The sequence below is a fragment of the Sparassis crispa genome (genome assembly GCF_003851025.1).
Source record: "Sparassis crispa DNA, contig_000004F, whole genome shotgun sequence".
Classification (NCBI taxonomy): domain Eukaryota; kingdom Fungi; phylum Basidiomycota; class Agaricomycetes; order Polyporales; family Sparassidaceae; genus Sparassis; species Sparassis crispa.
Window position 1 is genome coordinate 1975182 of NW_020939751.1, and position 13285 is coordinate 1988466.

Sequence of the window (13285 nt, forward strand, 5' to 3'; positions counted from 1 at the left end):
CCAACAGAGGAGAGAAAGACTGCACATGGATCGTCAGATAGGCGCAGTGTGGCATTGCTTCCTTGAATCTATCCCTGGCAACCGGATGCGCGGACGCGTGACCTAGAACGTCCCCTTGCCCGAGCGGGTGCGCTTGGTTTCTGCGCAATAGTCGGAGATGACTTGCCTCGCCTTCATCTTGGCGATGCGGCTGACGCGCTCTCCGCGCGCGCTTGTCTGTCCTTGAGAGGAGGTAATCTGGTCGGATTCGGTCTCCCATGGTGGCTCCGCCTCATCTGTCAGCACATCTGCTCTAATAAAATCGTCCGAATCCATATAGCTACAAAGGACCTCAAAGGCCAGGTCGGAACTTGCACCAATGAAGAAGCCCTCATGGGGCCGGAATTCGGGGCGGACGGGCTCCCTGTGTACCACTAAATAAGTCGTATCCTCTGGCGCGGGAGTTGAGGTATCACATTTAGATTCATCGCTGCACAAGTACCGCCAATTAGCCATAATCGTACTTCAACAAAATAAAAACATACATATACTGGTCCCACATATCTTGCCAGTCACGGACTTGATAATTAAATAGCGCCATTGCAGGCGCGACACGCCGGTCGTGGTTGGCTTCACGAGAAGCGGACCCCTCGCCATCCTCTGGAAGCCTGAGAAGGTCGTGGAGGACCCCCATGTCGCCGGACTGCAAATTGCGCTCTTTGGTCATTCCAGTTGCATTGAATTCGCTACGTGGACGGGTCCACGCGTCAAAAGAGGCTCATCATATACAGGTAGTCGAGAGGGACATACCTGCTGCCCCGCGATGCCGCAAGGCTTGAATAGCAGTAGGTGAGCATGTAGCAGAAACTACGCTCGAGACGAAAGTACTCACCATCTTTCGATATCATACGCAGAGATTGCAGACATTGTTTTGGATAAACGTAGAACGGTAGAATTTCAGTAAGGGGGAAGTTGTCTTATGGGTAGCAGTGAGCTGAAGACGAGGAGAAACCAGCCGCTTATAAGTACTCCTCTGGCCCATGTTCAACCTGCAACAATGAACTTGGCCGAAACCTTGATCATGCTTCTGCGGCACAATGGCATTCATTTCTTCAATAGGTGCACGCTCGGAAGGCCAGTTCGCCATGGCTATGGCCACGGCCGCGCACACCAGAGAAGGTGTTTCGCCTTGGGACCTTTGTTCTCAAAAGGGTAAGTTCCCATAACACGCACACGGCTATTTTGTCAATGCGACTGGACAATAGACGTCCGCACACGAGTGACTGACTATTGGAGGAACTGTACGCAGGGTTTAGGCGCCTAATTCATATAACTTCGTTGAGGCACGGACGTCTCCCGCGAAACAAACCTGTCCTTTGTTCCTGGAATCAGCTTCTACACCACGTTCGGGCCGACACGAAACTGAATAGCGAAGTTTGGTCAGCACTGCTTGGCAAGACAACAATGGACCAACCGCCGCCACTCGCAGCTGCTCACCAACAGAGCACTGTCCGCTGCGCAACGGATCACAAACATGGGGCCATCCGGTAAGGCGCACTGTTCGCTCACCACCAAACAGTCGCAGTGCAAACATATCCGTGGCCAACTCGATGCTGGCTATGTGCGCGGCACCGAAACCAACGCAAAACGAAGGCATTCCTCGGCGTACGGTATGTGGCCAAACCAGTCCTAAATCAGACCCCCATCCACCGGTGAAACTGGCGAAGAGTTTGACTTTGCTTCCACCGTTTCAGGAAGGCTCAGCCCTCGGTACGGTGAGCGCCATCCTGAGCACCTCTTCTGCGCGTGGCAAACCAACGAAGCTGGGTGAGACCGTTTTGGCTGGGGTGGACTGAGGACACCCGGCGGTGGGGCCCAATCTCGAAGGCTGTCCGCTGGCCACCAGGACGTGGAGTGAGGAGATCCATCGTAAACTCCACGATTTTCCGGGCCCCCTGCGGCCCCACTGGGCCACCGCGCTCTCCGCTGGGAGCTCGAAGATATCCCAGGATCTCAACGACCCCATATCAAATAAATGTCTGGCAGAGTCGTTTGATCGCTAATTTCGACTGTCACATCTAGGTCTCAGGACTTCGCGCCCAATCGTCGCCGTATTCGTTCCCATGTAACACGTCACCGTTGCGAGATAGGGACAAACGGACTCAATTCTGGGGTCGCGGTACACGACGGTGAGTAGTCTACGGTACATGCGGTTCACGATGGTGAACTCACCGATCGCGAGTCACTCGCATCTCAGTATCTACGCCGGTCCATTTGTTGCTCAAGGCCACCGGGGTGGATCTGGGCACACCACGGCTGACCTCGAGGACGCATATTCGACAGCTGGTCGTACGAGCCCTGTGGCAACAGATGCACAACAACCAGTCTGCTCCGCGCACAAATCCGAGTACAATCTGTGGACTTGGAACGCGTTACAGGGCGGCGCGCAGCAGCTCGTCGGTACTGTAAGGCGTCGAGTTCAACCCCATCGAGACATGACATGACGTCACCGCCAGACCCGATGTTCAGTAAGAATCAGATGAGATCCGACAGGCAAACCGGCCGAGCCGACCCGCCGGCTGATCGGTGAACTAGCGTCGGCCAAGTGCATCGCGCACAACGACAAATCATATAGCACAACAAACGCGCCTACGGCCCCGATCCGAACCAGAGAGTACGGCATCGTTCCGTCTGGCGAAGCCCAGCACCAGGAATGCGACAAAAACGCAGCACAGGCTGCATAGCAGCCCATCGACATCTAGCGCAGAATGCACGTCTCCACAGTATCGGTGCATTCTGCACAAGCTGAGCCCACGGACCCGCGCCCGCGCCCGCGCAGGGGCTGATGACAACGAGCTGGGAAGGGGGCACCGTGACCGCCGCCAAGGCCACCCCAACACGATGGAGTGGAGAGCTAGGCACTGCGCAGCGGGAGCCCGCGCGGTCGGTGAGCAAAAACGGTGCGCGATGGGCCGCGAGATTGGCGCGGAGCGCGCTCCGTGTACGTACACACATATTGGTCGTCGCGTTCAAGGCGCGGTGCGCACGGCGAGCGGCGGGGGCGTGGATCGGCCAGGAGGCTCGTGTTTGTACGCGTGCCCGCGTCGGTGAAAGAGGTGCCCGGTGCCGTTGCTGGTTTCATCGACATCGCCATCGCAGAGAAGACACGAATCTCGGCGTTGCTGAAAATATCGAATGAGCTTCGAGGGTTGCCAGTGATGGATACGGGGCTAGTGTGCGATGCGGCGTTAGTGTGCGATGCGGCGTGTCGCTAAGCATCGCGCGCAGTCGCAGACAGGAGAAGCCCTGGACACCGTCGCCACCCAGTAGTGCCCAGTCGCCATGAAACGAGGGGAGCGATACCAGCCAGATGATCACGCACGCACACAAACAAACGAGATTCAGATGTGCGCTCGTGCGCCACATCGCATGGGCGCAAGCTGAAACGCCCACAGAAGAAACCTCCCTAGAATTTCGTGCTAAAACTTCCTGTATCGAGGTCGACGCGCAGTCCCGCCAGCAATTCTATTTGCATATAACGATCGGAGCTTGCGGGCCGAAGCTGCGGGGATGACCATCGTCGTCATAAACTTCCGCCAGGATCGGTTCCGCGGCCAGAACTGCCAGGAGTCTGAGCGAGGGAGGCCGAGCCCCGACGAGCTGTGCGAGACCAATATTCTGGCGACAATGATGGCGGGGAGACTGCAGAATTAAGCGAGACATGGCTGCAAGACCCACGCGGTGCACGCCCACGGAAAGGGGGTGGCTGTAGCTGCTGAGGGGGACCGACGGCGACGAGGAGGCGAAAATCGGGGCCGAGGAGAACGCATCGGCCTAGGCGCCATGGAGGCGCGCTGAGCCCAAATGCGGACTTGCCGCACGCTGACTCAGTGACGTATTGGTAGCACGATCACATGACTGGCGTATTTCGCGTTTTGCGCAAGCTGAGCGAGTCTTGGACCAGTATCTCGAGGACGACGTGAATGGCGGCATGGCGGGCTCCGCCTGTGAAGGGGTGTGTGTGTCTTCTGTGAAGTGGCAGGACAATCGTGGAAGTGTGGGATGCGAGAAAGAGGAAAGTTCGGAGATGAGAGAAGGAGACAACGCCAAAGCAGGGCTGTGCAACCTGCTAGCCCAATCATATCGCTCAAATTGCGTGCACGCCAGCGAAAACGCACGAACGACATTCGTGGAAGAGTGTTTCATGTGTCAGGCTTGTCGTGGTAAGCGGGAAGCGGAGCATATGGACGCACAACGGGTAGGACGAATCCGCGGGGCCGCGGGCAGTCAAAAACAATCGGTGTATATTGAAGCCAGCGGAGGCGATTGCGCCGGGAGGGACCGGACAGGCCGAGAATTGGTGAAAAAAGGTACCATATCCGGCCGCCGGAGTTCCGAATGGCCCCGAGATTAAGGGTTAACGCGCCAATCCGGGAAGGTACTGGGGAGGAAGCTGGGGCGGGCGTTGGGCGGTGCAGATGCAAGATATCTTTGTCAGGAACTGCGTCGGAGGCGCGTCAGAGCCTCGTGGGTGAGCACGAACGAAGAAGGCGGTCGCGGATCGCGCGTCGGGAGGATAATGTCGGAGCACACGCCGTGACAGGCGTGCCCGACGCCGAGCGCGTGAGAACGGAGGCAATAGCAGCTTCTGCATTCCCTGGCGTGGCTGACAAAATGGTAGGAGCACGGTAGACCGCGACGACGAGCAGCAGCACCTCTCAGCGTGAGCGACGGCCGCTGAATACGGCGACCTGCGTGACCGACAGTGACTGCGCCGACGAGGAATCCGGGCAGGGCCGCGACGGGATCGACGATCGCGATCACAGCTGCACCGCGCGGGACGAGAGACTCGGCGTGGCCACCGCCGCCGCCTGCAGCGAGGAGAGCTGAGTCGGAGAGGATCAGGTTAGCGTTAGCCGTCTCTTAGACCTCGCGCACTCACAACGTGCTCCCTGCGTGTCTCCCAGTCCTCCGCCGCACTTCCGGGACCAGACTCCGGTCTCCGCAAATTTTCTGAACACCACCGCCCTGTTTGTCATTCGCCTTCTGGTTCGTCGTTTTCTTCATCGAGACCCTCTCCGCTGACTTGCCCGGTTTCTCTTTCATCCTCCCTTCCGCCTGATCGTTGTCCGCCTTCTCGCTGTGCCACCCATGACCTACTCCGCCAACGCGGGCTCGTACTCTATGCGCCATGGCTTCAGCAACGACTCCTACCAGAAGCAGCAGCAGCAGCACTACGCCGCCGCCGCCCATTACTTGCCGTCGCACCCGCCAATCAAGCTCGAAGACTCACCAGAGCTGCCTCCGCTGCACGCCTCCCGGCAACACACCTTCTCGCAGTACGACGACCGCCACCACCACAAGCCCGCCCCGCTCCCCGTCTTCCGATTCGGCTCCGACTTTGCGTCCAACGTCTCTTCGCCCAACCCCGCCTCGACCTTCAGCTTCATGTCGCAGCCCTGGTCGGGATCACCCAACTCGCCGGTGTCCGCCTCGGCATCCTCGTACGGGCACCAGCAGCAGCAATACTCCATGGATCGCAGCCATGGTTACGGCCTCCCTCCCCTGAACGGCCACGGTCACGCAAGCACGATGGCTCTCAACGACGACTACGACGACGCCGAGGGCGACGACCTCGGTGACTTGCCTGGCTCGAGCCTCGGACTCGGCGTCTCGTCGTACTCCCCTGGCAGCGGCCCGGCCTCGAGTGCGAAGAACGAGAAGGCAATCCGGCGTCGGAGCAGCAAGGCCTGCGACCAGTGCAGGAAGTCCAAGTGCAAGTGCGAGCGGAGTGGTCCGCATGAACCCTGTCGCAACTGCGTGATGCTCGGCACCGGTGAGTGTCCCGTCAACCTCCCTTATATGGAGCTACGACGCTCGTTATTCTGGCCTATTTCTCTGACCGTCTTCTATTCTGCTTCGCCCGACGCCACGACGGCGATGCCCCGCTTTCCTAATTTGTGCATGCGCTGTCGCAGCCTGCACCTTCCTCGGCCCATCCCGCAAGCGCGGGCCGCCAAAAGGCTATATCGACGCGATCGAAGCGCGCCTGCACCAGACCGAAGCTCTCATCGGCATCCTGCTCGGCAGCAAGGACAGCCGCGCGCGCACCGTCCTCGAGGATCTTTCAACAGAGGTGAGTCCGGTTTCGGAGTGTCTCTCCGGACGTGTCGCAGCGACGCGAGGCAGGGGGGATGAGAGACATGTGTATGCAATATCCGCGGCGTGTGCTGCGAGATGCGACACGGATGTGTTAGAGACGGAGATGATGGCACCCGCCGTGCTCTGGTCCGTGCGTTTGTCCGTCAACAATTCGTCTCATCGGAGAATGGGAGCCGTCGACACCGTTCAGTTTGTCTCGTTCCCTACCGCATCTTATCATCTGTATTTGCAATCGTGTGCTGTCCATGGACATCTATTCGTCCTGCGCAGACGCAGTGCGGCGGCGGCGGCTGCTCGTGTCGATACGATACACAGTCAACGATAATGACAAAGATAAAGTGTACAGAACTAATGATGCGCCCGTAGGACCCGCTCGCGAAGGAAATCATCGACCGGGTGGACAATTCACCCTATGGCCACAAAGGCCGAAGTCGTGGCGCCGAAGCCACAGGCAGCAGTCGCTCAAGGCCCGCACCATCCGAAGGACGGGACGGCGACAGCACCGTACAGTCCACTCAGTGCGTCCCGATTATTCCTCACCGTCCGGCGTCGACTATAACTCGGACCTTACCTCTCTCGCAGCCCGTCGAACGAATGGCAGGACAAGGTCATCGCGCGTCTCAACACCGTCGCCTCCACGCGCAACACCCTCCTCGCGGCCGAGGACGCTGCCGAGCTTGCGAGCAGCGGTGATCTTCGCTATCCAGAAGACGACACCGTCGCCGACGCGCGAGCGCGCCCACTGTTGGCGCTTAGCCAGCCCGGCTCCGGCGGGAACACTGCCGGCCCTTCTACCGCCACGTCCGATCAGTCCAGCGCCGAGCAGGCCGTGCGGCGGCAACGCCGGCGCGTAGGCGACGAGCCCGCCCGCTCGCCGTCGACGGCGTCGCTCTCCGGGCGCTCGCGTTCGCCCGGGGGCGTCGCATCCAGGCCATACGGCGTGCGGAGCGCGTCTGCGCTCCAGACCCGCGAGTCGATCAGCTCGCTCGTGGAGGCTGCGCAGGGCCGCTCGCCAGAGGCTCGCGATGACGAGGACTACGAGGAGGCCGTGGACGGCGAAGAGGCGAGCGGCGAGGACGAGCTTGCGATCGAGATCGGCCAGCTGAGTCTGAACGAGGACGAGCAGGTGCGGTTCCACGGCAAGGCGAGCGGTCTGCACTTGCTGGGGATGGGCATGAAGGAAGGGCTGGATGGGAGAAATGAGGGCGGCATTTGGTGCGCGTGCAGCGGATTAAACCTCTACGCCGAACTCACGAGCTCTTCAGGCGATTCCCGAAGGCGCGAGTGTGGCCGCCTTTGCCGCCCAACACGCGTACTCGGTCGAAAGTGCTCGAAGATTTCTCGCCCCGTCTGCCTGATGCTGCGACGCAGGAGCTTCTCCTGGAATTGTACTTTACATATGTCCACCCAGCACTTCCCATCGTCCATAAGCGGGCCTTCATGGAGGATTTTCGCAACGGGTACGCTCTCTAACCGCCTGCTGATTGGGAGTACTAATATTGTGCCAATGCAGAAACACCATGTCCGCCGACTCCCCCTACTCCGACCAAGCGTCGGACGCCGCGTCCCCAATATCAGCGTCATCGCTGTGCATCCCCCGGCGGAGACGGACGCCGACGCTCCTGCTGCTCGCGATGTTCTCCATCGCCGCGCGCTACTCCGCCAGGACGGGCGCGGAGGTGCCCCCGCCGCAAGAGGGCTCGATGTGGACCGCGGGCGACTCGTACCTCGAGGACGCGAAGGTGATCCTCGACGCGTCGTACGCGGCGTCGCGGCCCAGCACGTGTCAGGCGCTCCTCCTCATGGGCTACCGCGAGATCGCTATTGGCGCGATGGCGCAGGCGTGGCTCTATGTCGGGATGGCGGTGCGCATGGCGCAGGACCTCGGCCTGCATAAGAGTGCGGACCGCTGGACGAGCACTGGCCGGAACCTGTTCACGACCACGCAGCTCCAGGAGCGGCGCCGCATCTGGTACGGCTGCGTGATCATGGACAAGTACGTCAGTGCGTATATCGGTGAGTATGATTCCTTGTCATGGCTTGCGCGTGTTGTTGATGGTATTGGTTAGGTCGGCCTGTAGCCATCTGCGAGCGCGATTTTGACACGGAACTGCCAAGTACTGCTGAGGTTAGTATCCGAGTTTTCGAGTCTGCTCATCGTTGTAATGTCACGCGCTTTCGCAGACTGACGAACTCGAACTTTGGTCGCCTCATCCATCGCCTCCTCTCGATGACGGTGCTGATGACCCGGCGGTTGCTGATTTCGCGCCTAGTCCAGGACATATTATCTCATGTTTCACCGAGTCCGCGAAGCTCTGTGCGTATCTCTTTCGTTGCGTCTCTTACCGAGTCCTGACACTGCTACGATAAAAAGCTGTCATCCTCAGCGTGATCATGCAGGAGATCTATGCGATCAGGCCACGCTGCGACCGTCAGACAGAGTTCTCAAAGTACGAGAAGCTGCTAACGAAGTGGTACCTCGAGCTGCCCGAGCCTCTCCGGTTTGAGCCCGCCTCGGCAAAGCCCTCAACACCACCACCCCACATCCTGACACTGCACATGCAATACTGGTGCACCGTCCTGTTGTTGCGCCGACCATTGTGAGTCATCGCCCTAGTCTTTCATGGCAGAACGCTGATCGCCGCGCGCAGTATTCGCCATCTGTCGGATTCAAGATCGTGAGTGCCTCCTTGGCGCATGCGGGTATCGTGTGTTGATCGTGCCCGTTTCAGGACATCCACTTCCTCGAAGGATTGCGAGATCCGCGCAAGCTCGAGGAAGAATTACGACCTCTGTGTGCAGGCGGCCAATCACATCACGTCCATTGGTACGTCCTGCTTCGTTCGTTCGCACGAGGTATTTCCGGGCTCATTCTCGCGCAGTATCCGTGTACGCGGAGAGGTTCAACCCAAAGCGGGCCTCGGCGTTCATGTGCTACTACGTCTTCACGGCCGCCATCATGCATGTTGCCGCGCGTACGTGCCGAATGTCCCGTCTCTCGCGGATCGCACACTCACAGCTGCTCTTCTGTCACAGTCACGACGTATCCCTCCGACCCACAGGCGCGCGTAGGCCTCGACAAGTGCATGGACGTTCTCAAGCGGATGCAGATCCTGTGGCCCAGCGCCTTCCGCGCCCTGGAGTTACTCCACGGCGCGAAGCCGAGCTCGCCAGAGCCAGAGATTTCACGGTCGCGGCTGTCCGACAGACCGAAGCGTGCCGCGGAGCAGTCCCTCGACCACGAAGACACGAACGACGGTGCACGGCTGCTCACCAGCGACCAACTCTACCGGCAACAGCAAAGCTACCACAATGTTGCGCCCAGCAGCCCCCCAGCAAGCCAGCAGGGCTTCATCGGCCTCAACCTGCCGCCGGGAGACTCGTCCGCCTACATGCCACAGTATGATCGCTGGGCAGGCGAGACGACGCTGCCGAGCTTTGCCGGTAGCCTGACGACGTCGGTGCTGCCCCAGCAGTACAGCACTGGCCTTGTTGGTGAGCGTCTCCCGCCAAGCATAACTCGGAGCACGGAGAGGCAGGGCCAGCGCTACCCGCAGTACTGGAGCGATTACTCTGCGCTGGGGCAGATGGACACGACTTACGGCGTGCCCGTGATAGGAGAGATGGTGCCCCAGCATGCGAATGCGCCCCAGCCCGACCAGCCGTCGATGTATGTGCCAGACCCACAGTACATGTTCAGTGGGTACCCTCAACCGGCTCTGCGATTCCGCCATGGCTGACGGGTACTGTGCAGGCAACATCCCGCCGAACAGTCGACAGTAACCCGTCTGAGAAAGGAAGGAAGAAGATCTGTTAGTCGTCCGTGCGCCCGCGCGCAGTGCGAACTGTGTATATTCTATTATCTACTTCGTAGGTGTACTAAGTACTTAGTCGCGGTTCTCCCTAATCGCCGCGTTTCGCTTCCGTCTGTTTGTTGTATCGCGTAGCTTTCGCCGCCCGCAGACTCTCGTCTCTCGTCAGTTCTCCCGCCCGGACCCTTCGTTAGAGTTCAGCGCGCATCTGTAAAAGTACCATTGATTATTACATCTATTATCGATGCCTCACGGGGATGTTGTTGCCGTGCGCGATGCGCAATGGCGGGATTAATGGAAACGTTGCATGGTCCAGCCGGTCTACATCCAGTCGCCTTCCATCCCCTTCAGTTCACCATATCCTGACCGGTGTCTTGCTGTCGAACTTTGCTACGCTCTTGGCCTCGCATCAAAGTCCTCCGTGACTTCACGATTTACTACTCTCCAGGGCATTCCAGCGGCGTATCGAGGTCCGTGCCGTTTCGTGCGCCTACTCATCCTCCGGAGCAGTAAGTAGGCCCTGGTCGATCTGGCGGCCGCATCGATGTCATGCTTGGAAGTCTTGAAGACCCCAAATATCGTACTCAAATTAATAAGATTTAACGAGGCATTCTGGCAGGCCTCGATACTCACCTCCGGAACCCCTCATACAGTTGCAATCTTGAAAGTCATCCCCATCGTCGAAATCAACTTTGTCAGTCGGTATGCCATTACCATGAATGTAGTCACCACTTTGGTATCGTGCTCAATCGTCTGATGCGCGAAAGTCCGAGTCCAGGTGATGAATCGAGTCAGACAGGTGAGCAACCGCTGCTCTCCTCTTTGAGCTCATTTAGCCATCGACACGCACATTCGCATGAGTTCCCCTCCCTGGACGAGACAAGGGTGTGCCAGCTTTGTGGGCCACGAGCCCGAGTCTTCACCCAGGTCGTGTCCTCACGAGTGTGATCTCCACAACAATCGTGTTCCCGCACTAGTCGAAGCGCTGAGTGACCAAGTTACTCACATCTGTCGCCTCTTTCGAGCACGACTAAAATTGCCGGCTATGTGGATTCAATGCTTATCAGCCGTTACATACTCCGACATAAGAGAAACGGATTGGGAGCCTTCCAGGTATCGGTCGTGCAGGCACCACCAAGGCCCACTGGAAAGCCCCAGCTGGCGCTGGACGTAAGACTACTACGAACTCCGGCTCGACCGTTACTTCTTCGTGAAGGACCTATTAGGGCTGCTGCTTAAGCTTGAAGGCATATATGTCAAGGTATAAATTTCTGCGTCGCTAACGTTATACAACGATTCAAGAGAAGATCTCAGAGATCGATCAGATGGTGTGGCCCAGCACGTGACCGTTGCACGTTCGCGACGCGCTTTGGATTGACTCCAACTTGAAGTTAAGTTCCGAACCACCCGTTGATCATGTCCTCCCTCGCCTCCGAGGGTTACTCCGTCTATGAACGCGACGAGAACGGAAACCTTATACCGGACGGAGGCACAGGCTACAGGCTGACCCCCGCTGGCTTGGAAGTATTCAACCAGGTTTGTGCTGGCTTATAGCGCGTTGGTGTCTTCTATCGTCGACGTTTGGTACGCAGATGTATCTGGAAAGAGCTAAGAAAAGTATGCCTGCTCCCACGACCGAACTTCCCGACAAATACAACTTCATGTCGCTCCAGGAAGGCAACCCCGATCCGCCCCTGATACAGTTCGGCGTTGCAGTCAATTTCGACAAGTTGTTGTCCTACGCCAAGCAGAAGAATCTCCTCGAGTCCGCCGCGCGTAGGTGTGGTGTATCCGTTAATTCGCTTTCGGACATGCCCATTGTCTGCGAAGTTATCCGGGCCCTCGAAGTAGCGTGCAACGCCCGCCTTCACTGGTCTATTCCGTGGGTTCCCGACTACGACGCAATGGTCGCGCTTTATTCGAACTACTCGATGTTTTGGGATCAGCTCGAGGAGGAGCACGAGAAGGAGGTGATCAAGATCCTGCAGGAGGAACTGGGCGTCACCGAGGAGCCAATGTGGTATTGGGATATTTCCAACCAGTAATGCTTGTTAGTTACGCCTCTGGTATTCAGAAGCTGAGAATTCATAGCATGAATAATCCTGGAGTCTCATTCCCTTTCCTGGATGCGGCGGAAGGGCCACAAAGGAACGGATGCCGAGTGCGCTCTAATTGAAAGTGATTGTATTTCATGAAGGACCTCGTTGCACTCGTTGCATCCCCCTCGTGTGTGCTCAGAAAACAAGTATAAAGCTGTAGTGATACTCCCGTCTCAGCACCACTACGTAGTCTGCACTCCCATCATGTCCGTGCTCGAAGGAGGACTGTGATCCCTCGTGGCGCTGCCGACGATGCAATGCAATCTAATGGAGGATCTTTGTGAGTCGCTGTCTGGTCCATTCATTAGGGCTGGGTTGATACTTTTATAGGTGTAAGAGGTCATTCAGCACATACGGACGACCGCCCGTTTTCAATCGATACGGTCAGGGCGGTATCGTCTATGCACTCTCGCGTCATGTAATCCAAGTGAGAATAAACGTCGCGCAAGTTGTTCGACAGTCCATTGACAAGATGCACGAGTTCAGGTGGACCAAGCCGGGGAGCTTTAACGACGGCGTAGACGAGCTTGTACCTGTGCACGCAATGGCGCGTTACCACGAGCGCGTTCTCGACTATCAGGCGTGAGCTGGTCTAGTGCTAACGCTTGACGATTGATGGATTGATGGAGATTCCTTGACTCAGACCTGATGAACTCGTCTTTTCTCCTGCCGACGGTCGACCTTGTGTGGCACTCTCACCAACTCATGGGCAGTCGCTGTGAGAAAGGCTTTATGTAAGATGTCAAGTGCTATGTGGATCAGTGCGGTAGACGTTTCCTCTATGTGGCGATACAGAAACGTCAGCTGCGCAGTGACGATACAGTCAAAGAGAAGCGGCTGGCCATGTCGCTTGATACGACCCTGCCCTGCATGGCAGGTGAGCAACCACCTCGAAGTAGTGTGCGCATTAATTCTAGACAAAATCAGAGCAGTTAGGTACACTCCAACATCCCCTACGTGTACCGCGGCTGCCCCCTACCTGCGGAGCTCGTTGGGCGGTGCCTCACCCTTCTTTCACAAAACTTCTTTCATCAAAACGATCCCGACGTTTCCGCGAGGCTCTGCCCACTTCGGTGTGCAGACACGTTCTCCGCCACTCATACGAGCGAGCATAACTCCGTCGTTCCTTAGCAGGGGTGCTTCCGGGGTGGTTGCAGAACACCGCAGACGTGTGGAACGGTTCACGCGGCGGCAGATCCTTCATTATCAGTAACCCCCTTTATTGTAACGGCA

At 58.0% G+C, this 13285-nt stretch overlaps 5 protein-coding genes across 5 annotated transcripts; 3 read left to right on the forward strand and 2 right to left on the reverse strand.

Moving 5' to 3' along the window:
• Positions 1-102: 102 nt before the first annotated feature.
• On the reverse strand, positions 103-906 carry SCP_0506870 (hypothetical protein; the record flags this gene model as incomplete). The annotated part of the gene is made up of 4 exons (XM_027758744.1): positions 103-469; positions 525-725; positions 790-813; positions 872-906. 4 exons carry the CDS (start codon positions 904-906, stop codon positions 103-105), a joined length of 627 nt encoding a protein of 208 aa, XP_027614545.1.
• A 3567-nt stretch (positions 907-4473) lies between these two features.
• Positions 4474-5018, reverse strand: SCP_0506880 (hypothetical protein; the record flags this gene model as incomplete). The annotated part of the gene is made up of 2 exons (XM_027758745.1): positions 4474-4865; positions 4922-5018. The coding sequence occupies 2 exons, from the start codon at positions 5016-5018 to the stop codon at positions 4474-4476; spliced, it is 489 nt and encodes a 162-aa protein (XP_027614546.1).
• Positions 5019-5130: 112 nt separating this feature from the next.
• Positions 5131-9924, forward strand: SCP_0506890 (predicted protein; the record flags this gene model as incomplete). Its single annotated transcript, XM_027758746.1, has 14 exons — positions 5131-5815; positions 5958-6115; positions 6508-6659; positions 6724-7356; positions 7407-7601; positions 7655-8157; positions 8211-8269; positions 8326-8458; positions 8516-8741; positions 8793-8819; positions 8874-8968; positions 9024-9116; positions 9178-9840; positions 9896-9924. The coding sequence occupies 14 exons, from the start codon at positions 5131-5133 to the stop codon at positions 9922-9924; spliced, it is 3651 nt and encodes a 1216-aa protein (XP_027614547.1).
• Positions 9925-11369: 1445 nt separating this feature from the next.
• SCP_0506900 (hypothetical protein) lies at positions 11370-12129 on the forward strand (the record flags this gene model as incomplete). The annotated part of the gene is made up of 3 exons (XM_027758747.1): positions 11370-11489; positions 11546-11994; positions 12045-12129. The coding sequence occupies 3 exons, from the start codon at positions 11370-11372 to the stop codon at positions 12127-12129; spliced, it is 654 nt and encodes a 217-aa protein (XP_027614548.1).
• Positions 12130-12309: 180 nt separating this feature from the next.
• On the forward strand, positions 12310-12638 carry SCP_0506910 (hypothetical protein; the record flags this gene model as incomplete). Its single annotated transcript, XM_027758748.1, has 2 exons — positions 12310-12332; positions 12383-12638. The coding sequence occupies 2 exons, from the start codon at positions 12310-12312 to the stop codon at positions 12636-12638; spliced, it is 279 nt and encodes a 92-aa protein (XP_027614549.1).
• Between the last annotated feature and the right edge of the window lie 647 nt (positions 12639-13285).